The 25,660-nt window shown below is 37.7% G+C and overlaps 6 protein-coding genes and 1 non-coding gene across 17 annotated transcripts; 3 read left to right on the forward strand and 4 right to left on the reverse strand.

Moving 5' to 3' along the window:
- Positions 1 to 237: 237 nt before the first annotated feature.
- Positions 238 to 5,631, reverse strand: LOC125195763 (FKBP-like peptidyl-prolyl cis-trans isomerase family protein). 8 transcript variants are annotated; one of them, XM_089057590.1, is made up of 5 exons: positions 5,328 to 5,343; positions 5,114 to 5,236; positions 4,712 to 4,806; positions 3,989 to 4,492; positions 238 to 3,898 (listed from the first exon to the last, which is right to left on the reverse strand). In XM_089057590.1, exon 5 carries the CDS (start codon positions 2,452 to 2,454, stop codon positions 238 to 240), a length of 2,217 nt encoding a protein of 738 aa, XP_088913716.1. In that variant the 5' UTR covers positions 2,455 to 3,898; positions 3,989 to 4,492; positions 4,712 to 4,806; positions 5,114 to 5,236; positions 5,328 to 5,343. The 8 variants fall into 8 exon arrangements, with proteins under 8 accessions (XP_088913716.1, XP_088913718.1, XP_088913714.1 ...); XM_089057592.1 differs by having other exon boundaries at positions 238 to 3,889; positions 3,989 to 4,496; XM_089057588.1 differs by having other exon boundaries at positions 3,989 to 4,496.
- A 61-nt stretch (positions 5,632 to 5,692) lies between these two features.
- TRNAK-UUU (transfer RNA lysine (anticodon UUU)) lies at positions 5,693 to 5,765 on the reverse strand. Its single transcript has one exon. It is a non-coding gene; the product is annotated as a tRNA-Lys (tRNA).
- Positions 5,766 to 6,086: 321 nt separating this feature from the next.
- LOC125195765 (protein PHLOEM PROTEIN 2-LIKE A9-like) lies at positions 6,087 to 7,063 on the forward strand. Its single transcript, XM_048093983.2, has 3 exons — positions 6,087 to 6,221; positions 6,303 to 6,394; positions 6,576 to 7,063. Exons 1-3 carry the CDS (start codon positions 6,171 to 6,173, stop codon positions 6,946 to 6,948), a joined length of 516 nt encoding a protein of 171 aa, XP_047949940.1. The 5' UTR covers positions 6,087 to 6,170; the 3' UTR covers positions 6,949 to 7,063.
- A 2,150-nt stretch (positions 7,064 to 9,213) lies between these two features.
- Positions 9,214 to 12,589, reverse strand: LOC125195761 (protein NARROW LEAF 1-like). Of its 2 annotated transcripts, none has more exons than XM_048093974.2 (5): positions 11,860 to 12,589; positions 10,791 to 11,266; positions 10,587 to 10,730; positions 10,269 to 10,509; positions 9,214 to 10,188 (listed from the first exon to the last, which is right to left on the reverse strand). In XM_048093974.2, exons 2-5 carry the CDS (start codon positions 11,250 to 11,252, stop codon positions 9,326 to 9,328), a joined length of 1,710 nt encoding a protein of 569 aa, XP_047949931.1. In that variant the 5' UTR covers positions 11,253 to 11,266; positions 11,860 to 12,589; the 3' UTR covers positions 9,214 to 9,325. The 2 variants fall into 2 exon arrangements, with proteins under 2 accessions (XP_047949931.1, XP_088926046.1); XM_089069920.1 differs by lacking the exon at positions 11,860 to 12,589 and adding an exon at positions 11,501 to 11,843.
- A 368-nt stretch (positions 12,590 to 12,957) lies between these two features.
- LOC125195764 (14 kDa zinc-binding protein-like) lies at positions 12,958 to 14,635 on the forward strand. The gene is made up of 6 exons (XM_048093982.2): positions 12,958 to 13,136; positions 13,240 to 13,323; positions 13,594 to 13,680; positions 13,975 to 14,122; positions 14,197 to 14,314; positions 14,397 to 14,635. Exons 1-6 carry the CDS (start codon positions 13,114 to 13,116, stop codon positions 14,462 to 14,464), a joined length of 528 nt encoding a protein of 175 aa, XP_047949939.1. The 5' UTR covers positions 12,958 to 13,113; the 3' UTR covers positions 14,465 to 14,635.
- Positions 14,563 to 17,507, reverse strand: LOC125195762 (putative arabinosyltransferase ARAD1). The gene is made up of 4 exons (XM_048093977.2): positions 16,748 to 17,507; positions 16,261 to 16,548; positions 15,628 to 15,993; positions 14,563 to 15,115 (listed from the first exon to the last, which is right to left on the reverse strand). Exons 1-4 carry the CDS (start codon positions 17,321 to 17,323, stop codon positions 14,927 to 14,929), a joined length of 1,419 nt encoding a protein of 472 aa, XP_047949934.1. The 5' UTR covers positions 17,324 to 17,507; the 3' UTR covers positions 14,563 to 14,926.
- A 2,380-nt stretch (positions 17,508 to 19,887) lies between these two features.
- On the forward strand, positions 19,888 to 25,263 carry LOC125196991 (potassium transporter 11). 3 transcript variants are annotated; one of them, XM_048095676.2, is made up of 8 exons: positions 19,888 to 20,402; positions 20,884 to 21,109; positions 21,358 to 21,603; positions 22,450 to 22,500; positions 22,916 to 23,176; positions 23,388 to 23,555; positions 23,846 to 24,100; positions 24,207 to 25,263. In XM_048095676.2, exons 1-8 carry the CDS (start codon positions 20,274 to 20,276, stop codon positions 25,202 to 25,204), a joined length of 2,334 nt encoding a protein of 777 aa, XP_047951633.1. In that variant the 5' UTR covers positions 19,888 to 20,273; the 3' UTR covers positions 25,205 to 25,263. The 3 variants fall into 3 exon arrangements, with proteins under 3 accessions (XP_047951633.1, XP_047951634.1, XP_047951635.1); XM_048095677.1 differs by lacking the exons at positions 19,888 to 20,402; positions 20,884 to 21,109 and adding an exon at positions 22,074 to 22,231 and having other exon boundaries at positions 21,468 to 21,603; XM_048095678.2 differs by lacking the exons at positions 19,888 to 20,402; positions 20,884 to 21,109 and adding an exon at positions 22,168 to 22,231 and having other exon boundaries at positions 21,476 to 21,603.
- The last annotated feature ends 397 nt before the right edge of the window (positions 25,264 to 25,660 follow it).

Below are 25,660 nucleotides of genomic sequence, written 5' to 3' on the forward strand. Positions count from 1 at the left end.
TTGCATCCATTTCTGATGGTCCTTGCTTTCAACTGCTTCCTCATAAGAGCATGGTTCTGAGTATTCAACCTCTTCTGCCACCAATAAGCAAAAAAACAAGAATTCAGCATCAGAATATTTTGTTGAAGGCTTTACTGCTCTTCTAGCTCTGTCTCTGGCTAGCTTCCAGCTTTGAGGGGTGGGAGGCTGAGGTTCCTGACTTGACTCAGATGCACTTATCTCTTCTTTCTGTTGCTGCTAATTTTCTTCTGCCTCCACCTCAAATTCAGATGTCTCCACCTTTTCTTTCTCAGCATCTGATGTTGATCTAAAAGGCATTTCAGTTTCCCAGAAAATAACATCTCTACTAACTATTACCTTTCCCCTCCCAGGCTCAATGCACCACAACCTATATCCCTTCACACCTTGTTGATAACCAATCATGACACATTTTAATGCCCGAGCTTCCAGTTTTCCCTGTTTCACATGCGCAAAAGCTTTACAACCAAAAGTTCTTAGATCATCATAAGTGCCATGCCTGCCAAACCATCTACTGTCTGGTGTATCACCATTTATACTAGAAGAGGGACATTTATTTATTAATTTCACAGCAGTGGTGGCTGCCTCAGCCCAAAATCTCTTCCCCATTCCAGCTCCAAGCAGCATACATCTGACTCTTTCAAGTATGGTGCGGTTTGCCCTCTCTGCAACCCCATTTTGCTGTGGGTTCAGAGGGACGGTTCTGTGCCTTTTTATTCCCTTAGATTTACAAAACTCATCAAACTCTCTTGACAGGTATTCCAACCCATTGTCTGTTCTAAAACATTTCAGATTAGTGCCCTTTTCTGCCTCAACTTCACAGCACCATTCTTTGAATCTCTTTAATGCCTCTGATTTCTCTTTAAGGATGTATATCCATAATTTCCTCGAGTAATCATCAATGATACTCATGTAGTATCTTCCACCCTCAATGGATTTTTCTTGAGCTGGCCCCCACAAGTCACTGAGGGCATAATCTAGAGGCTTCGTGGATGTGTGAACACCCTTAGGATAAGACAACTTCTTTGCTTTTCCAAGCACACATTCCTCACATTTTAATGCACTGGTTTCATCATCACTATATTGAACCAAACCCTTCTTTACCAGCTCCTTCATTGTTCCAATGGCCGGATGTCCTAGCCTAGCATGCCAGAGATTCACATTATCTGTCACAAGAACTTGGCCAACTCCCTGATCTCCTCTCTGAATAGTTGCTGTCATATAGTATAGACTTCCTTTCCTTTCAGCTCTCATCAGAATTCTTCCTGCCTTGCTGACAAACATCTGTCCAGCCTCAAAAACAAACTTGCATCCTTTTTTCTCAAGTGAGCCCAATGATATCAGATTTCTCTTCACTTCAGGAATGTATCTGACATCATTCAAGATAACAACGCATCCATTATCTACTTTCAGCCTTACAGTACCTATGCCTTTAATTGAGCAGACTTGATTATTGCCAAGAACAACTGATCCAGTTGTCCCTTTTATATTTTCAAACCAGTCAAGATTTGGACTCATATGGAAGCTACACCCTGAGTCCATTATCCATGAGCTCCCTTCTTTACTATCCATGATATTCAGAGCAACAGATACTATATTCAGAGCAACAGATACTTTACCATCCTCTGCTTCTTCAGCTGAATTCACTGCCTTTGCACCCAGACTTTCTTGCTTTCTCTTCCAAGCAAAACAGTCCTTCTTGAGATGGCCGGGCTTCTTGCACCAGTGGCAAGAACGGGTCTCCTTTTGATCACTTGGCACATTCTTGGAGACTTCATTCACCTTCTTGTATGGCTTCTTTCCCTTGAATTTCTTCACATTCAAGCTTTCAGATACAGAATCCTCGATCCTCATCTCCCCCTTTTGCAATTCCTTCGACCTTAAAGCCGACTGCACTTCTAGGAGTGTCACGGTTTTCTCACGCCCATACAAGATAGCATCGCGCAGCTGATCATAGCTGGAGGGAAGCGCATTCAATAACAGAATTGCTTTATCCTCTTCCCCTATCGACACATCGATGTTTTCAAGATCATCGATGGTCTTGTTGAAATCCTCCAATTGTTCCAAAACCCCTTTTCCCTCCAAGAATTTGTAAGAATACAACCGCTGCTTCATAAGCAGCCTATTCGCAAGCGATTTCGCAAGATATAAATCTTCCAGTTTAGACATAATACCTGCAGCCGTTGTTTCCCTCGCGATCTCCCGCAACACTTTATCGCCAAGGCACAAGACTATTGTGCTGTGAGCTTTCGCCTCTATATCTGCACGCTTCTTGACATTCTTCTCATCGGTGCCCTCAGCCTCCTTGGTTTCCTTCTCCTCTTTCTCCAAGGCGGAAGCCAAGCCCTGCTGAGTGAGCATAGCACGAATCTTCATCCTCCATAACGCGAAGTCGTTCTTGCCGGTGAATTTTTCAGCTTCGAAACGAGATGCCATCTTGGTCGCAGATCCAATTCCAGCCAAAATTAATCGGAAAAAAACTTTCAAAATCGATTCCGGCAGACGGCGCCAATTATTACAATTTGTTGTGTAATCAAGAATGAAATCTGCAGATTAACTGCAAGAATGTAAAACGCAGGCATTGGAGAAATTTTATTGATCTTGAGAGAAGTAAATTGGGGGAAATACGAGCTGAAGCAATACAGACTATTCAGTTTTCACAAACTATTTAAACTCTAAAAGAATTCAACGTTGACTCAATCTAACAGTTGAGATTATAAGATCTCAACTTGTACATATCCTACGGCTACTGAGACTCAAGATCAAATTGGCTTTGATCTAAGCTTCTCCATCCTTCTGTTAGCTATCATGCAGCTGATTCATCAAAACATTACACTCTTAGTACCTCATGTCAAGAATAGTTGGCCCACTTTTTTCTTAATTAATCAATTGTAATGGAATCATATCAATAACTTCTCGTAAAAGCCCGAAAGGAAACTTCTGATCATCCACCAATACCAAAGAAACTAGATCCAGGTTGGGATAACATTCATTTTCTATATATTTTTTATTATTTTGCTAATGGCGAGAGCATATTATAAATGATAACAATGCTCAAATAACTACTCAAATAGTCTAGTGTTTAATGCTAGTAATAATCACGTCAAAAAATTACTTGGAATCAAGACCAACTCTTCTTTTGCCAATCTTTAGTTTCCTGTTTTACTTTTATCCATGTATAGAATTAATTATATATACACGCGTGTATTCATATAAAACATCTCTTTTATTTCAATAAGGGGTAGCAACCATATGTTGGTCATCATACTTCCTAGGAGGTTTTGAAATAACTTGTTGCAAATATGAAAACCTTTGTCACTAATATTAGCTCTCGGATTTCCAAAACGGTTGAAAATGTAGATAAATCAGTGACTCCAAATAATGCACTTGGATAGATGGAGCGAGGGGCTGAGTATTCTGTTACTCTAGTTGGATTTTTCCAAAAAAAAAACAACCGAACCATTTTAATCCAAATATGTTCTGTTTCCAGTACTTTCCAAGTTCTGCTGATCAAGCCAAAAACATTTAAGTAAAAGTCACAAGCATTTCATGTGGTACAAAGAGGATCTTACTAAATCCATTGTGAATGAGGTAGTTGAAGGTGTGATCATCATAGTTGTAGGTTAACTTGTTGTTGGATGAAGAAAGCTTTTGGAGCCACTGATATGCAATGGAGTTGAAGTTCCCACTAAGTGTACTTAGCCACTACTCCGGGCGGTGTTCCATGAGCCACTATCGCGTGGATCAGAATTGCACGGTTGCATCTGCCACTCCCCCATTCTGAACACAATCAGCGGATGATCTTCGTTGCAGGGTTGTTTTCTGGTTTTTCTCTTAGGGAGAGAGTAATAAAGAAATGCTGGTTCTTCTCCTGCCAATGCTTCAAAAATAGAGAACATTTCTTGATATCAAAATTGTAGAAATCATTTAAATCTATATGAGGTAATAAAGGAGTGTTAGCTACACTCACTCTGCACTGATGGTAAGTGTTTGTTCAACAATCATTTCCGACGTCCAAAGCTAAACACCTTAGTAGTTACCTGGTCAATTATCAGGTACACAGCACAAAGAGGAGCTCTCATGCAAATTCAACTTAGATTTGTAGTATTTCAGTAGATTCCATATCCAGTACATTTTATGTATTGTAGCATCAGACAATTCAAATCACAGAAAATCAGTAGCAGACTGCTCCTGAAAAACAAGTATAATCAAGAGAAGCTGTCTGAGAATCCACTGCAAAAAAACTACACAATTTTCGCATCTCTTGTTGATAGTGTGAATTCAGAAAGTCGTCAAGTAGACAAAACCACATCCACAATTCCATGTGTATGCTATGGAGTTGCGGAAGGTTGGGGGATAGGAGAATTCATTGATGCCTCACACTGACCAGCTCGATATCAAATATGAGTGTCCCCAAGGTCGAGCCTTCACCATTGGCTAGACGAGTTGGATTGAATATAGTAGTGAATAATCTCTGTCTATCGAAAAACTGCAAATCAGGACTCAACTAAGTATTCATACGAAAAATACAGCAATTTCAAAACTTTTTCAATGAAGTACAGTATGTTTTTCTCGTCCCTCTTTTCTAATTAAACCTCACTTGCGGAAAATTGTTTGTCGTTCCACTAGAAACGATGAGCATCAGATACTACAACAAAAACTTGAACACAGACTGATCAAAGAGAGTACTCACATTAGGTGGGATGGGTTCTTGAGATGTATTCTGATATCCTTGTGATGGAGGGATAACGACGCGGCGAATGCCACCTACTTTCATTGATCTCACAGCTGATTCAATACCAGATATGACCTACATTAGTTCAGATGGTTCGAAGTGAAAGATCTGTGATTACTTCACATTCAAGTTGATGCAAAGATAGAACAGAACAATTACTACAAAAGCCGAGAGGAGGCAAGTCATTACTGTATCTATCTTCAACATACTAAATTTCCCCCCTTTTTGCCTATTAATTTCGCAAAAATTCTCAGTTCTTTCACTATGATTGTTGATTCTTAAGTATCTTTTATTTCGACATGTATGAAAATTACCCCCAAATAAAATAGGAGATGGAAGACTATTTGTAGTAAATCAAACCTTTCCAGAAGCAAGAACAAATTGAAAAGGAAGGGGATCTCCATTCTCATCTTTATGATCGTAAGTGGAATCGAATCGCCATCCCTGCTTCGCCGCCAGTCTTCCATAGTAATGAATCACGACCTTTTTCCCCAAATCACAACCAACACCAATTCAACCCTTCCAATTCCAAACGAAATTGCGGAGAATTGTTATTTAAATAAGAGTAGGATACCGTATCGCCGGAGGATGGAGTTTCGCCGGCGTCGTCACCCATCCGGAGGTCTAGGGCCTTGACGCCGCCGGAGTTTGGAAGCTCAAAGAAGTCCGAAATCTCGGGTTTGGACCAACTAGCCATATTTGAAGTGGAGAAGGACAAAAACGTGGTAATTGTAAAGAGTGAGAAAGCCCTTCTTCTTGCTGCAGGTGGCGATTGGGTGGCGTATAATTTGTTTGGCGGAACGTTAGGCGGAGAAAAGCGGATGGCGGCAAAATGGAAACGATAGGATTGAAGCGCCATTGAAATTGATAGTGTGAAGCTCAACCACTGAGAATGGATATACATATAATAAGAATAACGGAAAAATCAAAAACAAACGACGCCGTCTGTGGGAATCGAACCCACGACCACGTGGTTAAAAGCCACGCGCTCTACCAGCTGAGCTAAGACGGCTTTGCGTAATTATTTATCAAATATTTAAACATATCAATTCATACTATATGTTTCAATTTCACCGTCTGAATTTTAAGGTCAAGTAAGGGGTTTTTTTTTTGTGGTTAGTATTTAAATATGTTATTAATATAGTCTCCATAATTATAATTTAACTATATTATCAATGAACTACGTATATCAATTAATGAAATTCAAACAATATACTATAACTGAATAACTTGATGTGTGTGAACGATTGACATTTGTAGTACACAAAAAATGTTAGGATAAAGCATCCAACATTTGCAAAATCAAGATTCACACGCCATTACAATTCTTTTTTTTTTTCCTATATATATTCCCAAACACTTTGTTCGTTTTTGGCCTTGAGCTATATTCTTACGCGAACATCTACACATTCTCAATATGTCTACCCCTACTCCTCACCATGTTGGAGCACCATCACTAGAATTGAAGGTTTGTTACAACACATATTCATCTTCTTCTTTCTACTTTTAAACTACAATTAACATCTCTCTCTCTCTCCCTCTTTTTCAGCTTGATGATAAAAAAAAGATGGAAATCAAACCCAAAGACCTCAGCATCGTCTGGGGCAAAGACAATCGATACTGGAGCGTCCCGGATGATGGGTCAGTATAAACACAACATGATAACAACACATTTTATTGTCATATCGATTGTCATATATTTGATAGATGGATGAGTTATCTATCATACCAAACTGCCGTCGTATATGCATATATTAGTGTTGATGAAATTTAAAGAAACTCTTTGATGAAATTTAACATCTTTTGTTATCATCCCTTCTAGGACCGCGGCAGAGCTGTACCAGGTGTCGTGGCTGGAGGTGACGGGTTGCGTGAGCAAAACCGAACCGGGTAAGGAGTACGAAGTCGGGTTTAAACTATCGTTCACGGCGGATGCATTCGGGTGGAGCGGCTCTCCGGTTTACATTTTGGTGAAGAGAGGGAAAACCGCCAAATTCAAAGGGCATAAGTTCTCCCTCGACACCTCAAAAGAGAGCGAGGAAATCAAGGCCAAGATTGATCCAATCGATAATATAACCACAGATGAAGCTGAAGACGAAAATTCAAAGGTTTATTTTGGTTTGTATGAAGTTTGGCGTGGCAAGTGGAAAGGAGGCCTCAGGATTCATCATGCTTTTATACAAGAACTCAATTGATTATTTTATCATCATATGTTAATAATACATTAATAAAGGACCATCAAATGATTTATGTATACTTGGAAACTACTTGCTAATTTAATAAAATCTTAGTACAATTTCAAATGTTAAATATGTTAAGAGTTTAATTTTGAATTTCATAATTGGGATTTGTTGCATCAAGTTATGGTATATGGTTAATTACTTGTAATACCAAATTTTTTAGTTAATAAATTATTGGTAGGACAAAATTATTCCATGATCAGATTATTTTTACATGATATATAATATTGAATTAATAATTATTTCATCATTAAAACTCTGTTTTTGTAGAACAGTGGAGAGATATGGTTTGATCATTACCTCGTGACATAATTGAAAGAGTATATAAAAAGAAAAGCCTAAATGGAATAGATTCAAGAAACCGGAAAATGAAAGAAGAATATATTCAGTGAAAGGGTAGGAATTCTATAAAATGGAATCCCACTTTATTCTAGAAGTGAACAAATTATATAGAAGGAGAAATAGAAAAAGATAAGCACCTCTTTATAATTATTTGTCCAAAATAAATGGAATAAAATTTTGGATGCAAAATAGGAAGGCGTCCAAAATTTTGGACGCAAAATAAGATCATCTATTACAAATTCATATCCAAATCGTGCTCAATTTTAGCCACAAAATGACATTGCTTGATAAAAAGTAGGTATGCCCGTATATATACCATTATTGAACATACATTCATGAAATTTTAAATTTGATTTTCAATCTTTCCGTTTTCCGAACATTATAATTTAATTATTACGTATATTGTGTTAGAATAGAAATAAATGTAGATCCTGAATATTGAATCGAATAAGCCTATATTTTTTAAAATCAATTCTTATGTCATGTCTAATTTAGTAACTTAATAATTTTAGAATTATTAGAAATTTATATCATGAATTTTAGAATTTATATGTAGTCATTTTTATAATTTATAAATTTTAGAATTATTTGGTAATAAAATTGTTAGAATTATTTACTAGTAATAAAATTAAGTAATTCAAATTCATCATTTTAGATGAATGAATTCAAAAATCTAGTATTTTGTCAATTTTTAAGCAAACTCAAACAAAAATAATCTTTTATGTTATTAGTGTTTGAATATTAAATAAAATTCTTCATTCTTAAAAGGAAAGTCAATTCAAATCCTTTTAGTTTATGCGATTTTTTCAAAAGTAGATAGCATTATCTTATTACTAAAATATTGTAACTTGATTATAAAATTTATTTCGGTTTATTTCTGTTCATGAAATTTATCCGTAAATTATTAAATCATGAATCATGTGAGTCTAAATTAGGACTTAATTACTATCCCCATAAATCAGTACATCTTTATAATAATACTATAAATAATTGACACGAATAAAATATTTGTTTATATGAAAAGTGAAAACCTTAATTCGTTGTTCAATTTATTCATATATAAGATTTTCATCCGAAAATTACGAAATCATAAATCATGGACTTAATTAATTTTCCCAAAAATTAGTTCGTTTCTTTACAATAGTAGTGATTTGACAGGTACTATAAATCTTTGTATACAAGGTCTTTAATTCATCTTCCTTATTTTAAAATTTTTAACTGCTATATAAACGAAACTTTTACATTTACTTTTTCACGTACATTTATCCATGTCTCCTAAAATCACCTATGCCTAGCACAATTACTATCATACATTCCTAAATACTCAATGAGACGAAGCTCTCATCAGAGTCGTTGTCCCAATCAAAATGTAGTTTAGAGACTCTGTATTTGAGTGAAATAGAAGAACCAACAAATTGAGAAAAAGAGGTCCATAATCTATTAATTTCTTCATGAACCTCTTTTCTCAAGTGTCAGTCTCTTCTCTTTCGCTAACATACGGTGTCTCTAAGTTATCTTTCGATGGGGACAACCATTCTAACGAAAGTCTTCGTCTCATTGAGTGTTTTTGGGACAGTGGGTAGTAGTCGTGCTAGATATAGATGATTTAGAAAACATGAAAGCGTAGATGTATACATCACTTTTTATAAACAAAAGCTTGTGTATATTATGTACTACTCATTGTATGTTAATGATACAAGATTAGGCTATCTTATTAAGTTCATATCTGTATTCAATTTACTGTATTGTATGTAAATGCTTCAAGATTTGGCATTTGTATCTTATTGAGTTCATATCTATACTCAATATATTCGGAGCCACTTTATTTGAGATGTATTAACAAGAACATGATTGTACACAATTACATAAAGAAAGCAGTAAACAATGAGGAGGTTATGTTTTTTTCTCACAAAAAAAGGCCTATAATTACAACATTCACGATTGCTATATGGCTGACAAAATAGGGAAGTGCTAATGAGAAAACACGCTTCTAGTTTGATTTAGGCGAATCAGACAACTTTCTTTTCTTACATTCTGCTTCACCTAACTGCAAACAAACAGAAATTTCCTGTGCACTCTCACTATCCCTCTCCCCTTGGTTTGCTGGAGATTCGCCCAAAAACCTCGCGATGAACTGATGCTCCACCACCGGAGCTGCCTCAAGACGGCTTTCAATGTGAAACTCATCGTTCCTAAACAAGGGCGGTGAATCATCATCGCTAGAAGCCTGAGGAATGCTTAGCGCATGAATGTCGTAGTTGTCCTCCGACTTATTCTTAGCCGCGGCCCACTCTATCGGCCAAGAAGTCGAGTCTCGTGCACCCGATGCACTCCTCTGCTCTTGCAGAGCATCTTGAAGGCCTTGTGCACAAGTGATGAGATCAAGTTCAAGGAGATCAAGGAGACGCCCTAAATCAACTCCGCTGGTCCAATTCTCCGGAGGCTGGCCTACTTTCAACTTCAAACGGCCCCGGTTAGATGTCCCACCCCAAATGATTCCAACGGGGCAGGGCTTTTCGCCATTTGTGCCGGTTAATAGTATGAGGCTGCCACTGTCACCTTCAAGATCAAAGGTGTGCTGATTTTCTCCAACAACAAGAATATCAGTGAAGAAACACATCCCTTTTTCATCATTGTATTCTAGAGAATAGGCCATTATAGTACCACTTGTCAGACCAGAACTCCTCCCAACTTTCACAACTTGCCTCCCAACGAGGCTCTCCACGCGACACTGCAGGTCGATTTTGTTCACTTTGCCTATCTCACCTATGCCTTTCACGAGAGTGGTGGCGTTTCTCATATTGAAGTCTTCTGCGAATGGGATGAAGGCGCCATCAGCATGTACAAATGTCTCTACATGATGCCATACGTTACAGTTTATATCAGAAACTACAAATGGAGGGAAACCAAAGGAGTGGTTTTGCTTATATAACCTGGATTTGTTCCTGCAAAAGTGCCATACCAACGATCATCACTGATGAAGGAAGTAGCTCTCTCGACTGCACCTAGATAGACACCCGGTCCGAGGCTTGGTGGCAACGGATGGAACATTTTTTGACTCGGGAAATCAAGATCTACAGCTACATGCCTATTTGTGAGGAAACCAACCTGCCTATTTCCTGTTCTGCTTCTAACAATTGCACCTAATGTTCCAAAGGTTTCTTGGCTAGCAACCTACAAACGCAACGGGGATTGAACCATACGACACAAGAACATAGACGCGATTTGTTTGAAATGTGTTGTAGGAATACCTGAGAACCAGATCCAATGCATGGATCACTCCCACCAAATCCATCCACTAGCTCAGTGTAGAACTGCTCTTTCAGGGTAGCTGCAGGAGCTCCGTAGTAGGAGAATTCGACCACATCAACTTCACACCAAACACCTCCAGGTCCCTACAAAATCAACAATGAAGAAGCTATCCAAGAAAGTTGAGATTTTGACTAGCAAAATACCTCAAGAGCTGTAGGTAGGCATTCAGCAGGGTTGAGCCATTGCCTGTGAACTTTTCTACCAACAAAGATAAGTATAGCTGGTATATTAGTTAAAGAGCCCCTCCGGATACGAAGCCCAATGGCTGTACCGAGAGTAAACCGCCTCAGAAGCTTGCTGTGAAACGCCCTAATAGTCATCAGCTCGAGCAAGGTAGTGGCCTGCAAACCCGTTGGGCGCCCCCCATGAATCTCGGGTAAAACCCCCTTTTGAAGATTTCCAAAGTAATGTGCTCTATCCTCTGCTGCATCACCTATCCTACAAGCTGGCCATGAGAAGTAAGCAGCATTGCTCTCGGAGCCTCCTGCAGCAAAGCTCTGCAATGGCGGTGGACTTGAACCGGGGAGATTGAGATTGATGTCATACTCCCTCTCCAAATCCAAACCCAGTTCTGAGGAACCAGAGTTATGTGCACTTGAATCCATTCTATCACTATAAACTGAAACAAGATCATCAATAATCCATCAAACAGAATGCTGATGATAGGAATATGTATCCAGATTTTGGCAATATGGTGTGAGCAAGCAATATGTATCCAAATTTTGGCAACATAAGTAATTCAGAGGAAACAGTCATGACAACTTTGATAGGAATTTGAAGAGTAATATCACAAACAGCAGCTACTGAATAAAGCCCGTTAAGCTAATCTAGTTTGTGAGAGAAGATCAATCACCATTTCATTTAGAGGAAAGCAAACCAACGGCCAAGATTGAGTTTTTATGAGAGAACTCAAACTCTTGCTGCAATGAAACTATGAATATCTGTTTGTAGAGTAGACCAATCATCATTTCATTAGAGGGAAGCAAACCAACGGCCAAGATTGAATTTTTATGAGAGAAACAATGAATTGAGAAACTCAAATTCTTTCATAGATTACTAAGTCATGCTGCAATGAAACTAATAATAACAGACTAAGAATATCTGTTCTTTCAGTTGAATTATCTAAAGAGTACCTCATGAACTGAGCAATAATCAATCCAAAATACAGAAGAAAAAAAAGAAGAAGAGAGAATTGAAAACTGCAAAACTCACTCAATGAAGAGCTGTATACGACAAGAAATTTGCCCTAACATAGGCCTGTTCTTCTACCACAACCATATTCTTGAAAATTGAGAATGAAACTGAATCACAACTCTGAGTTCTTGAAGGGAAGCTTTGTGCATCTAGGACTACCGACTGCAATTTTCTAGGTGCCAGAGAGAGAGAGGGGGGGAGGGGGGAAGAGGGTAAATGGGAAAACTTTATTTGGGAAAATGGTGCACATAAAGCTGTACGAACACATAGTACTAAATCTTGCAGTAGTATTTTAGCATTATTGTTTTTATTGAAGAAAAATGAGGATCTTGGCCGCCGGTTGCTGGTGTCACAGTCAATCTTGTACAGTCTTGCTTTTATGGCCACTCATGATATGAGTGATCAAATGATGCCACACGTTGGTCAAGTACTATTGATGAACAATGGTGGCAGAGATACAGAGAGACGACCCTATCTAAATTAAAGATTTCATTTTTATACACATTTTCTCCCTTAAAGCTGCGCATTTTTTTCTTCACAAATTAAATTCATTTTCCCTTTTCATGGGCTATTGGAGAAGAAGGTGAGCATGCACTATCCTTGCAGGAAATCTTGGTGCCAATCTTTTTTGTTTTTTCTGCTTGTAGCAATTTTTGATTCCTAAATCTAGAAGAAAAGATAAGGAGATAGTGCTGCACCAAGCTCAAGTGCCAATATTTGTTCAAGTTTAAAACTATGTAGAAAGAGAAAGAGAGGGAGGGAGACAGAGAAGGGTGCAACCATTATATGTTGTCAGTTGGATCATCTTCACTCATTTTGTCAATTATAAAATGATTATTTATGACTGTGGGACTCATCCTCCAATTTCAAGAATCCTATTGATTAGGGCATTAATTGTTGGAGATTAGGAAGGTGGGGTCGCCACCACCATGTCTGTTTCTTTCATTCAATGCCTTAAATCCAATTTATTGACGAATAATTGGAGATATTTTCGATTACTATGATCAATAATAGTAATTGGATAGAGAGAACAACGAAAAAATTAATTAAATATTTCTTTTTTACTGTAAAAGAAAATGACTTATATAATTTGAAATAACTCGAAATGAGATAGTGAAGTTATATGGAGCATTTCCGAAAAAATAAAGTTCAGCAATTAGGAAAAATAAACAAAATTAGAGAATTTAAGGCATGAGTTAAATTTCTAGTTAGAGTGGATTCAGCTACAGCGTGAGAGCCCTGAACCGGCGGTGGCGGGAGACAGCGACAGTCATGAATTCCCTCTGCTTGTTGCGGTGAGCTCTCTATCTTTCTTTCTTCTTTCCTCCATTACTTCTCAGTGCGTTTTCTGGTATTGGTATTGAATTTGATTGGTAGCGACGTTGTTGTTGAAAACAGCGGCGCCATTTCTCTTCGAGCATTCAACTTTATCAAAACAGCTAATCAAACTGCCCAGATTCGTCGCCCTCTACAGTTCCGCAGGTATTTGATTGTACATCCAGCTCTTCTAGATGTTGTACCTTTGATTTGATTATCTTCCGTCAATTTCAAAATTTCCCCTTTCTACTCAATTTTTAACTAAATTGTTGATTAGTGTTCAATTCTTCCTTCATTTTTAGCAACTGAAAGATTGAAACCTAGCATAATTCTGAATTTTGAACTCTAGTGAGGAGTTAGGGTTTGTTTGTTATATGGCTGATTTGAATTGTGACATTTTTGTATTAGCTTTCTTAGGCATTGTGTTCCTTTCAGGGTTTTGTCATCTGTAAGAGCTACAAGCGATGAAGAGTTGGCTGCTGCTGCTGCTGCCGCCAATGCTGATAGCGGCGCCCCAACAATGTTCGTATCTTTGCTCATCTCGTCTTCTTTACCTGGATAAGTTTCATATTTTATATTGAGATTGATCAGTTGCCTGCATCTGCATCATCTTTTTCCTTTAACAAGTGTTAAGGCCACAATTCAGATTGTGAATGATGAATACAGTCCACACTCTTATCATTTTTCTAGTATGCTGCTTCATCAATTTCAATGTAAATGGTGGAGAATAGGAGAAGGTCTTGCTATTTTATCATTGAATTGCTTTGGTGCCTAGAGAAAACTTTGATGCTTGCTCTCTGATTTGTGTTTCTCTAGATTTGACAAGATTATTTCTAAGGAGATCCCATCTTCAATTGTGTACGAGGATGAATCGGTTCTTGCCTTTCGAGACATTAGCCCACAGGCCCCGGTTCATGTTCTAGTTATTCCAAAGCTACGCGATGGTTTAACCCAGCTCGGGAAGGTACTGTTGTGTGTTTTTGCAATGGTTGGTTATACATGTCATGAAACTTAAATTGCATTTTGTGTGTTTGGTAGGCTGAAAAAAGGCATGAAGAGATATTGGGGAAGCTTCTTCATGCTGCTAAGATAGTGGCGGAGAAAGAAGGGATCAGTGATGGTTTTCGTGTCGTCATTAACAGTGGCGCATCTGCCTGTGAGTCTCTCTCTTTCCCTCTCTGCTGCTCAAATGGTTGATTGATGTTTGCAACTCTATTAATGCATCTCTCTCTCTCTAGGTCAATCTGTTTACCATCTTCACCTACATGTTCTTGGAGGGAGACAGATGAAATGGCCACCTGGTTAAGTAGAAGACTTGGATAAATAAAGCAAAGAGAATGGAGCTTCACTAGAGCATCCTCTCCTTTTCTCTCTTTTCTTTTTTAGAGTCTTGTTGCATCAACATTTTAGGTCGGATATCAGCACCACAAATAACAGCTGCTGATAAAATTCATTAAATCGAAAGAGGCTTTTGGTACATGGGTAGCTATGGTTTTCTGTGTTGTAATTTACAAACTTATCAATTCCTCAATTCTAGCTATATCACAATATCAAGGACAACAACCTCTTCCTTATTAAAATACTCGAATCTAGGTTGCTCACCAAGAATAAATGAATGCCGAATGACTACAGACCTAACTGAACCCGTAGCATTAGCAACTCCTTTCCTCCCTGCTCCACCCCACGTAACATGGCATTTGTATCAAAATGTTGCACATCATTTGACACCAAGTTCGATTTCTAGACTGCAAATGAACTCCATGGTGTATCACAGCGTTGCGCTTACGCCTGTTTGGTTTGAGCAGATACACGAACAGTCTGGCTCTGCCAGGTCATGCAGCACAATCCGTTGGTCGCGGTTACTCATAAGTTTTATGAGAGGCAGCTTTTGAGAGACCTGCCGCCAGATCTCTTTGACTGTCCCATTTGGATCTTCATACTCGAAGTACCTCTTCACCTGAATATGATGAAAAAGCTTAGTGAGATTCCCTGACTGAGCAGACTCAGCTCTATACTGGAAGCACTACTAGGATAAGGAAGAAAACAGACTGCAAAAGGTTGCTTATGAGAATAACAATCCAACAACCACTACCATGACAAATTTCCTAACTGTGAAAAATAATAGCTTCACCTAATAGCAAACTTGGAACCATATGCAAAGCTCTTGTTTAGAAAGAAATGACATCAAGCCGAAAATCCAGCTCAGAAAATAATCACAATGGATGAACTATTCCAACAGAAGGCAATTTACTGAACTTACTATGTACTCGCTCACGGCTACAGCTACAAAATTAATTGTTTTAAGCACCAATCTTATAATATTCCAACGGGTGCTTTGTGACTCTAGTTATATCCCTGCGAATGATCTTACTTACTTCTCTACTCATATCAATCACTTCTATGGTGAGAATTCACAATGGAATAGGACTTATTCAGCAAGCAAGGTAGGGCTAATCTATTGAAATATACCTTTAGCAATTCCTTTTGGAACTTCAGAATCTTTTCCGGGCTGAGTTTTCTCAGCAACTTCACTAAGTGTCCAGGTTTAGTCGCGGAGGTGGAATCAACGAAAATGGCGATCTTTCTATAGTCTATGATATCTTCAAAAGGCAGCTCAATGTAATCACTGACAATGACAGGAACACATAAACTCACAATGGCATCAAATAGTCGGCAAGCTGATGGAGTATCACCAGCTGGATGCAAACAAAACTTTGATGTATGCATTCCTTGTGTTGCTGCACGGCGACTCTCCCTAGACTGTGCTCCATGTTTGATTATAACTCCCTCTTCATTCTCAAGCAGTTGGAAAAGCAAATCTCGAATCTTACCACCCTATAACCAACAATAAAAACCAACATTAGGGTAAATGCACCCAAAAGTTACCACATGAGTTAATTAACAAATAGGCATCATAAACAGTTATACGAGAAGCATGTGTCGTAATAGAAACATGTTGATAGTTATACCGAAAAGGAGTAAATTTGGAGAACAAGTGCATAACATCATCCTAATTGTAAATTTACAATACATTGAACATCATAGACAGAACATAAAATTTGGAGAACAAGTGCCATAACACTAAAGAAGGCGTCTTATTACCTCTTTTCGGTATCGATTCCCCATAAAGAATAATAGAGACTTGCGGTTGTCCAGTCCAACATCCCCTTTAAATGTATTAATCCTATGTGAATATGGCAGAATCACGTCCTTAACCAGAGATGCTTGATTGCGAGCCAACCTCCCAAAATCTGAAACTAATAGCACCCCATTTTTCACTCTATCAATGACCTTATACAGAGCATTGGGATCCTGACATATGAATACATGATCCCACCCATTATTTCTTTTCCAGTAGTTTTGTTCCTCCAACCAATCCATCAAAGACTCCTGCATCAGTCAAGTATATCATCACTCTACCACCTAACTAGCTGCTTAAACATGTACTACTCCTATCAAATGCTTCAACATTTTTCTCTTTCTTCAATACATCATTTAATGGAAATCAAAACAATTTGTAGAGTTGAAGCGCGAATTAAGTTGGTGCCAATTAATCCAAAAATAAGACAAATTCGACATGAAACCGCACCTGAGTTTGCTCGTCACTATAGGCAGTCTTATCAGAAGTGGCGTTCGCAGCGGCGGATCGGACTGGATTGGCGACGAGACTCAATGAAGAGAAGAAGGGGACGTAGAAGAGGTCAGCTTCCTCGGGGTCCATCACGCGAGTCACAGCCGAGTCAATCCGCTCCTCACTCGGACGATTCATGTCGGAAAACAGGTACCACTCGGCGGAGTGCTGATTCCCAGGGTACTTGAGCAGCGCATCGTCGGCGACAGGCTCCCCGCCGCGCGCCGCTGCGTAGCTCTCGATCACTCCGTACGTGAACCTCCTCGGCAAATCGTACATATATATCTTCACTTGGTCAGCGCGATGGAGAGAAAGAGCGTTGCGATTGCCGAGGGCTGCATCGATTGAGGTAGCGGATCTGTTGTTGGGGGGAGTGTGGAGGACGAAGGAGTAGAAGGCGAGAAGGGATAGGAAAGAGGCGAGGACGAGCGTCGGGCGTAGGAGAGATTTGCGGGGCATTTTCATCGGAGTCGGTTTAGTGCTGCTCGGCGGAGAGACGGCGGGAGGCGATCGGAGTTTGGGGCGGAGATTCATTTGCGAGGTAGGGCGCAACCATCACTGTTGCATTGCGATCGGAATCGAAGGGGTGGAGGAATCGCCGATCTGGATGATTGAATTTCCAGATGACCGGAGGTCTCGTATTCGGTCCGTTGAAGAGGAGTGGCGCTAGGAATATGGGTGTGGAAATATGAGAATTTTGATTTTACTTTTAGAGTGAATATTTGAGCTTTGCGAAGGTATTAGTTTTAGTCCATAATATTTAAAAATATTCTTTAAAATCTATTAACTTCGACGTAACATTATCTGAGTTACTTTTTCATTGTTCCAAAAGATTTTAGATGAAAATACTCTAAAGTCGAAGGGCATTTCCGGTATCATAGAGACCTTTTTAAATTAGTGTAAATAAATTAAAATGCCTTCCATGAGCTTGATGATATTTTCTTCTAGAAAAAGTTTTAAATAGTAAAAAAATACTAATGTTTTCAAGGTATTTTACTATAAAACTAAAACTCCATATAAAAGTAGTGCTCATTTTTTCCAGTAACATTTTTCATCCATTTTCTACAATACTAGAGTATTTCTTAAAATATGTACTCGGTCAAAACTTGGTCTTATAATTGTGGATGGAGGGAGTAATTGTTAGGCAAGGATCCCGTGTTGTGCTCATAAGGCGTTGTGCTAAATTAACACACAATTAATTTTAAAGAAAAGGAAAAAGAGAAAAAATGACAGGAAAAATATGCGTTTTGTGCGTATCAATACACAACACTTGCTGTGCACAACAGGTGATCCCTGCCGATAATTGTTTATCTTTAATTCCAACTATTTTCTTGTTTTACTTTGCATATTAACATATCATCAATGTCCGCTGCTATGTCTAACGTGCATCCAGAGACGGACCTAGCAAGGGCCAAGCCACCGCTCCAGCGGGGGCTTGGTCGGTGCTGATCCCTGTACTTCAACCATGGCAGTATATTTTTTGCGTTTTCTTCTACAGAAAGAAGGATATGAATGAGGAAAGGAAAAGGGAAAAGAATTAATTATGATAGTTTAATTTACAGTTGTGTGGGGTTCACTATTAATTTATGTTTTATTTTTCTGCATCTAAGTTGTATTGGGAATGCATAATTATAGGAGTAATTCTTATGGAGAGAATTGGAAACATTATTACTATTATAAAGATAATACTAAAATTTACATTCTTTTTATTTGAGAAATAATAATGTAGGCTTATTTTCTTGCATTTATAGTCTGTTACTGATTTAGTTTGAAAAGATTATTTTGCATATCGTCATAATATCATAATTTATGTAATCCATATTAAAATTTAGTTAAAATCCAGTAGTAATTAATTTATTTGAAAGTAATATATAAAACATGAATTTTAATTTTTTATTAGAATACATATTTATTTATTTTAATATATAAAAATAATTGAAATTTGTTATTTAATATTTTGATTTTAAACACTATAAAACTGGCCAAAAGTTACTAAATTTATAATCTGAGCGAATATATTTTGCATTTGAATTGATTATGTATTTGTGTTTTCATCAATATGTAAATTAAATAAAGAAGTTGGATAATAAAATGCTCCATAATTTCAGATATTACTATATATAGTATTTTTTTTTATAATTTTAGCACCGGCTTATTCAAGTTTCTGGTTCTGTCCCTGCGTGATCTAAGTGAATGCTAAGACAGATAACACTTTTTCTTTTGCTATTTTTGATAAGTTTTTGGATGAGCAGGCGAGTACTCAAATGAGTACTGTATCTACTTTCTTGTGTATATGCAAGGAGTATATTGGAAATGAATATATTGCTACTACAAAAAAGAATGGTCCAGGAATCTTTTTCTTTTTCTGAAAATGACGAACTAAATTTATATGATGTGCATGTCCCAGAATCACAGATGATTTAGGCTCTTTTCAGTTATATACCGATGTTTCATGTGATTTTAGAATCGTCTAATATTTTATATGTATTTATTTGGTACACACACGCACATTTGTGATGGTGCGTGTGTAGGGATTTGTATAATTGAAACTGTATATCATGCCTAGTATTTTAATCAAACCACTTTAATGCTCGACTTAATTTTGTTCAGAAATGTAACTCCAGGAGAAACAAAAATAGCGACAAGTGATGGCATATCACCACACCAATTTAAGGGGCCCAGTTGTCCAGAGATAACTCAGAAATGAAATTTAGAGGTAAAATAATAATAATAGCAATAAAAAAATTTCAGATTTTATATAGTAATCGAATTATTATTTCAATAATTAAGGCTGGGTCCTATTAGACTCAATTCAATCATATTAATTGTGAAAAGGGATATTACTGTAATAAATACTATGTGTGTGTGTGTTTATTGTGTCACTTTTAAGATGAATAAAAGATTAAGCACGAGATTTTTGCCACAGACTTTCTGAGATTTGTCATTACATGTTAATAAAGTCACTAACTTAACTACTCAATATAATATTATATCATTAAATATTACACTTAATTCAACGCGACTATTGACTGATTTAACTGAAAACTGTGATGAATACATAAGTCATTCGGTAAATAAATCAGCCATTAACCGAACGCATACCAACCACTGTGAAATCTGTGGACTCTCTTCTCTCTCTCTCTCTCGTGATAGAGGAAGAAGGCGACAGAGTATTAGAGAGAGAAGGCTCTGACTCATTTTAGCATGCGGTCCCCATGAAACTGTTCACTTCTTTTCAGAAGAGCTAAATTACTCACTACTTCCTTCTCTCTTCCTGCATACCTTAATTCCGACTCAGGATTTTGAATTTTGGTCGCTCAATTCTCAGCTTATGGAGGGCTGAAATGCTCGTTTTCTCGATTTTATTGTGGGTTGTGGAATTCAATTTTCCAGCTGGTTATCTAACCACTTATTTGCTAACGACCTTTGGGGGGGTTTCAAAACTGCATAGCGAAGTTGGAATTGTTTAATAAGAGTGAAGGCGATGGAATGTGGAGATGAATTTGATGCAGAAAATGAAACTACTAGGGGAAGTATGTGGGTTTTGGACCAGAAGCTTGATCAGCCTATGGATGAGGAGGCTGGAAGGATTAAAAATATGTATAGAGAGAAGGTAAAATGCCACATTTGTTATTTGCTCATAGCTTGAACTAAAATTGAAATTCTTCAAAACTATAAATATCCATTTTATTTAAATTTTTAGGGATCTTGCATTAATGCCATTGTTTTGTTGCTTCTTTCTTGTTGTTTATACTGTCTGAAGCCCCACATGTTTGTTCTGCTTACTTCCTGGCATAACAAATTGTTGATTTTTTATGGCTCGGTAACGATTGTTATGTTGTTTTACTTCTAGGCTTAGCTTATGCTTAACATGATGACTGGCTGTTAAGTGCATTGCTTGAACTCAATTGAATTTGTTAAGTATCAAGAGGGTAGAGTTCTGCTTGCATCAAGTGCAACTGTTTTAAATGCCTTTGTTAGAATTTTATTGTACGATATGTGATCTTAGGCAGTAGCTTATTAACACTTAGCGTGTTGTATTGTTGTTGAGGATAGTTTGTTTGCTGTTTATTGATCAACTTTTGCTTATACAGAAATTCTCGGCACTTTTGCTGTTAAGGCTTGCATTCCAGAGCCTCGGAGTGGTTTATGGAGACTTGGGAACATCGCCCTTATATGTGTTCTATAACACTTTTCCTCATGGAATTGAAGATCCGGAGGATATTGTTGGTGCACTTTCATTGATTATTTACTCCCTTACGCTGATACCTCTGCTTAAATATGTGTTCATTGTGTGTAAAGCAAATGACAATGGTCAAGGTAAGCTTCGTGTTTGCTTACTAATTTTCTAATGTCTTATTAGATACATTACACAAATGATCTTGTTTCTAGTTAGTAGTTCCTGGGATTGAACAATGGCTGGGATTGAACAATGGCTGGGATTGAACAATGCTAGAGCAAATGTGTGGAACTCTGTGTTTAATGCTTCACAAATATCTCAAGAAATTACTTGGGGGAAGCGGGAATACATATTCTAAGCATATAATCTGTGTTTTATCCTTTGCTAGGAGGAACGCTTGCTCTTTATTCTTTACTCTGTCGACATGCTAAAGTCAAAACAATTCCCAACCAACATCGGACTGATGAGGACCTTACAACATACAGTCGAAGCACATTCCATGAACATTCACTTGCCGCAAAAACCAAGAGATGGCTGGAAGCCCATGCATTTAGAAGGAAAGCCCTTCTTATTTTAGTACTTGTTGGGAACTGCATGGTGATTGGAGATGGGATTCTCACCCCTGCAATTTCTGGTAAGCAAGCAACTTTCCATTGGAACTTCTAATTCTTATTTCCAATTTATTCTCAAGGCTGTGTTTTTCAACCATGGTTGATCTGTATGCTTTCATGCAAGTTAACAAACTGACGATGCTTTTGAGCTTGCACTTCACTGTTTTGTCGCTGTTACATTTTCAAGTAGACATACTGTTGTATCAAACAAATTAATTGCTTATTAGTAAACCTGAAGCTATGTTATTGACTCAATTCTTTATTAGAATGGCAGTATCATGCACAGATTGGATCTTATATGCACTGAAATGAAATATGGAGACTGAATTCTTTACTCAAAGGAGGAGGAATGAAGCGTTGTCATATAGTATTTAGTTTAACTCATATTTTAGGATGTTTAGCATCTAGGCATTTAATCCGGCAAGTTCATTCCTAGCTCATTTTTATTCAATTTCAATCTGCCAAGAGACTGAGAATAATTTGGAAACATCAGGCATTGGATTAACTCTCAAAGTCTCAAGAGAATGGTGAAAATTTAAACTGGACATTCTTGATTCTCACCTGTCTGTGAGCATCTCTTTTTACAGTGATTGGCTTCAAAGATGCTAATATTCTATTTCACTGATGCACCAGAACATGGTCCTATACAAGGTATTGTAAGAGCTATTGGTGCCCATTTTTTTCCAGGATACTACATAATGACACTTCTACTTGCTTATCAAGGCATTTTGAATAAAAGATACTGAATGAATGCTAGCAATCAATTCTTATACGAATATTTGCATCTTTATTGGCTCAGAATAGTTAATTTTATCCCCACATTTTTAAGTAATCGTTGAGTTACTCATTGAGGAAGTTTAATGTTGCAGTTCTCTCAGCTTCTGGTGGGATCAAGGTGAATCATCCGAAGATGAGCAGTGGTATTAACTCTATAAGTATAAGTATTCTCTATCTTAATTATCTGGTACAGTAAGTTTTGCAGAAAGATTAAGAACAACTTCAGAAAAGCACAAAAAAAGTGCTACTAAACCCTTATTAATATGATTAGGTATAGCCTAATGACCAAGTAAATGTTTGCCATATTCTAATAAAATAATGGTGTACTAGCAGACTATATAATTTGAATTGATGGAGTATATTATTTTCAAATAGTACATGTTTTTAAAATATTACTCGTGTTTATGTTACACCCTTATCTTCTCTTTTATTTATTTTTATTTTTATTTTTAAGAATTAATTTTACTTTCCATGCTTACTTTCCTGCTTGCATAGTCATCGACAGAAGTTGGGTTTATGGCCTTTGGTAGAAAATTAAGCTGATGTTTATTGGTGCAGATGTGGTTGTGCTTGTTTCGGTTGTCATATTGGTTTGCTTGTTCAGCGTGCAACACTATGGCACAGATAAAGTTGGCTGGCTTTTTGCTCCAATTGTGCTGCTGTGGTTTGTCATGATTGGAGGCATTGGCATCTTCAATATATATAAGTATGACAGCTCAGTTTTGAGAGCCTTTTCTCCTGTGTACATATATCGCTACTTAAGAAGTGGAAGAGGGGAAGGTTGGACATCCCTTGGGGGGATTATGCTAAGTATCACAGGTTTTCATCTCGTCTCTCTCTCTTTTTCGTCACTGTATCTCCCTCCCTCTTTGTCTCATGCATGCACACAGACACAGGCACACATGCAGATACATACACATCCATTTAGTCCTTCCATCTTATGTTTTCATGCATCCAGTCTTTATGTACTGTGTATTATATCTGAGTGTCAGATGTTGAGATTAACTTCTAAAACTACTAATTGTTGCAGGGACAGAAGCACTTTTTGCTGATCTTGCCCATTTTCCACTTTCTGCTATACAGATTGCTTTTACGACAGTTGTGTTTCCTTGCCTTCTACTTGCTTATTCTGGGCAAGCAGCATACCTAATGGAAAACAAAGACCATGTGATAGATGCCTTTTACCGGTCAATTCCAGGTAAGTTGACTCTATTTCTGTTTCAGATGAAATTCATAGATAGGAGCTGCTTTCCTTTGGTTTTTTATAGTCTTCATATTTGGATATGTGACAAAACCACCTGGTGCTAAATTGGAGCAATCTGAGAATACAACAGCATAGGTTTTGTTGACTTGAGAGTTGAAAGCACTACTCAATTTATCAAAATACTTGGCATGATTGTGTTTACTTTCAACTTTGATAGTAGTATAAAATTTGTAATCAGACATTGTTTTGATTCTTAACTCACCTGTTTAAAATTCTCGGTGCAGAAAGAGTGTACTGGCCAATGTTTATTATTGCAACTTTAGCTGCTATTGTTGCTAGTCAAGCTTCCATATCGGCTACTTTTTCAATAATAAAACAGGCCCTTGCATTAGGATGTTTCCCAAGGGTCAATGTTGTACATACATCAAAAAAGTTCCTCGGGCAGATTTATGTTCCTGACATGAATTGGATCCTAATGCTTCTGTGTATTGCTGTTACTGCCGGATTCAGAAATCAAAGTCAAATTGGCAATGCTTACGGTGAGTTTTCCAAAACGCTCATACTTATTAATTCTAGTCCAACTCTCAACATGCACCCATTTGATGTTATGTATATTATTCACATTTACACATAATGTTGCAACAGGTACAGCAGTTGTGATTGTTATGCTCGTGACGACTCTCCTGATGATCCTTATAATGTTACTAGTTTGGCACTGCCACTGGATGCTGGTTCTACTGTTTGCGTTCCTTTCTCTAGTCGTGGAGTGTACATATTTCTCAGCTGTGCTTCTCAAGGTCAATCAAGGTGGTTGGGTGCCACTTGTGATAGCTTCTGCCTTTCTAGTTATCATGTGTGTCTGGCACTATGGTACTGTTAAAAGATATGAGTTTGAGATGCATAGTAAGGTATCTATGGCTTGGATTTTGGGGCTCGGTCCTAGCTTAGGATTGGTCCGTGTGCCTGGAATTGGACTTGTGTACACCGAACTAGCCAGTGGCGTGCCTCATATCTTCTCACACTTCATCACGAACCTCCCAGCTATACACTCAGTGGTAGTATTTGTGTGTGTGAAGTACCTTCCAGTGTACACAGTCCCAGAAGAAGAAAGGTTTCTCGTGAAACGCATCGGCCCCAAAAACTTCCACATATTCCGTTGTGTGGCAAGATATGGCTACAAGGACCTTCACAAGAAAGATGAAGATTTCGAGAAGAAGCTATTCGACAGTCTGTTCATGTTTGTTCGGCTCGAGTCCATGATGGAAGGCTGCTCCGGTTCTGATGACTACAGCTTGTATGGACAGCAGATGGGTGCATCCACATCAGACTGTGACCTTACATTCTCATCAGTCGAGTCCATTGTCCCTGCTAGGTCCCAAACACAGATAAGCAACACGATCAGTTCAACAATTGCAGATATAGAAGAGGATGAACTGGAGTTCCTGAGTAAATGTAGGGATGCAGGGGTGGTTCATATCATGGGAAACACTGTTATTAGAGCAAGAAGGGAGTCTAGGATATACAAGAAAATTGCTATTGATTATATATATGCTTTCCTTCGAAAGATTTGCAGGGGAAATAGTGTAATTTTCAATGTACCTCATGAAAGTCTGTTGAGTGTTGGGCAGATTTTCTTTGTATAGATACACAAAATGACTTCATAGTTCAAGCTTTGCTGATATGGCTACTCTATTTCATTTCATCGGTGCATGTTAACGGGTACGACAAATGTATTTCATCATTAGTGCTTATAATTCTAATGTTTGTGTGAGATGTAATTTTTTTTCTTTTTAAAGAAGATCAATAATGTTTCCTTACTTGAACCGACCAATTACATCATAAAAACAGTTGCTTTTGTCAAACCAAATAACCTTGAACAACATTTTTACTAAATACTTATATCAAATTATGAATATCACAATCTTTTTGCTTGCTTGCCTCGTATATGGAGTAGTAAAATATGCCCGGGAAAATTTTATTAAAAAATGATAGAGTAGTGAATTTCCAATCTCACAAACTTGATTAATAAAAGTACTATAGTACTACTTACTTATTCTAATTTGAGTCTTGACATTCTCTATTAATTTTACTAATTCGAA

Source organism: Salvia hispanica, chromosome 4 (assembly GCF_029641045.1).
Source record: "Salvia hispanica isolate PSC_SH4W2 chromosome 4, Shi_PSC_v1, whole genome shotgun sequence".
Lineage (NCBI taxonomy): Eukaryota > Viridiplantae > Streptophyta > Magnoliopsida > Lamiales > Lamiaceae > Salvia > Salvia hispanica.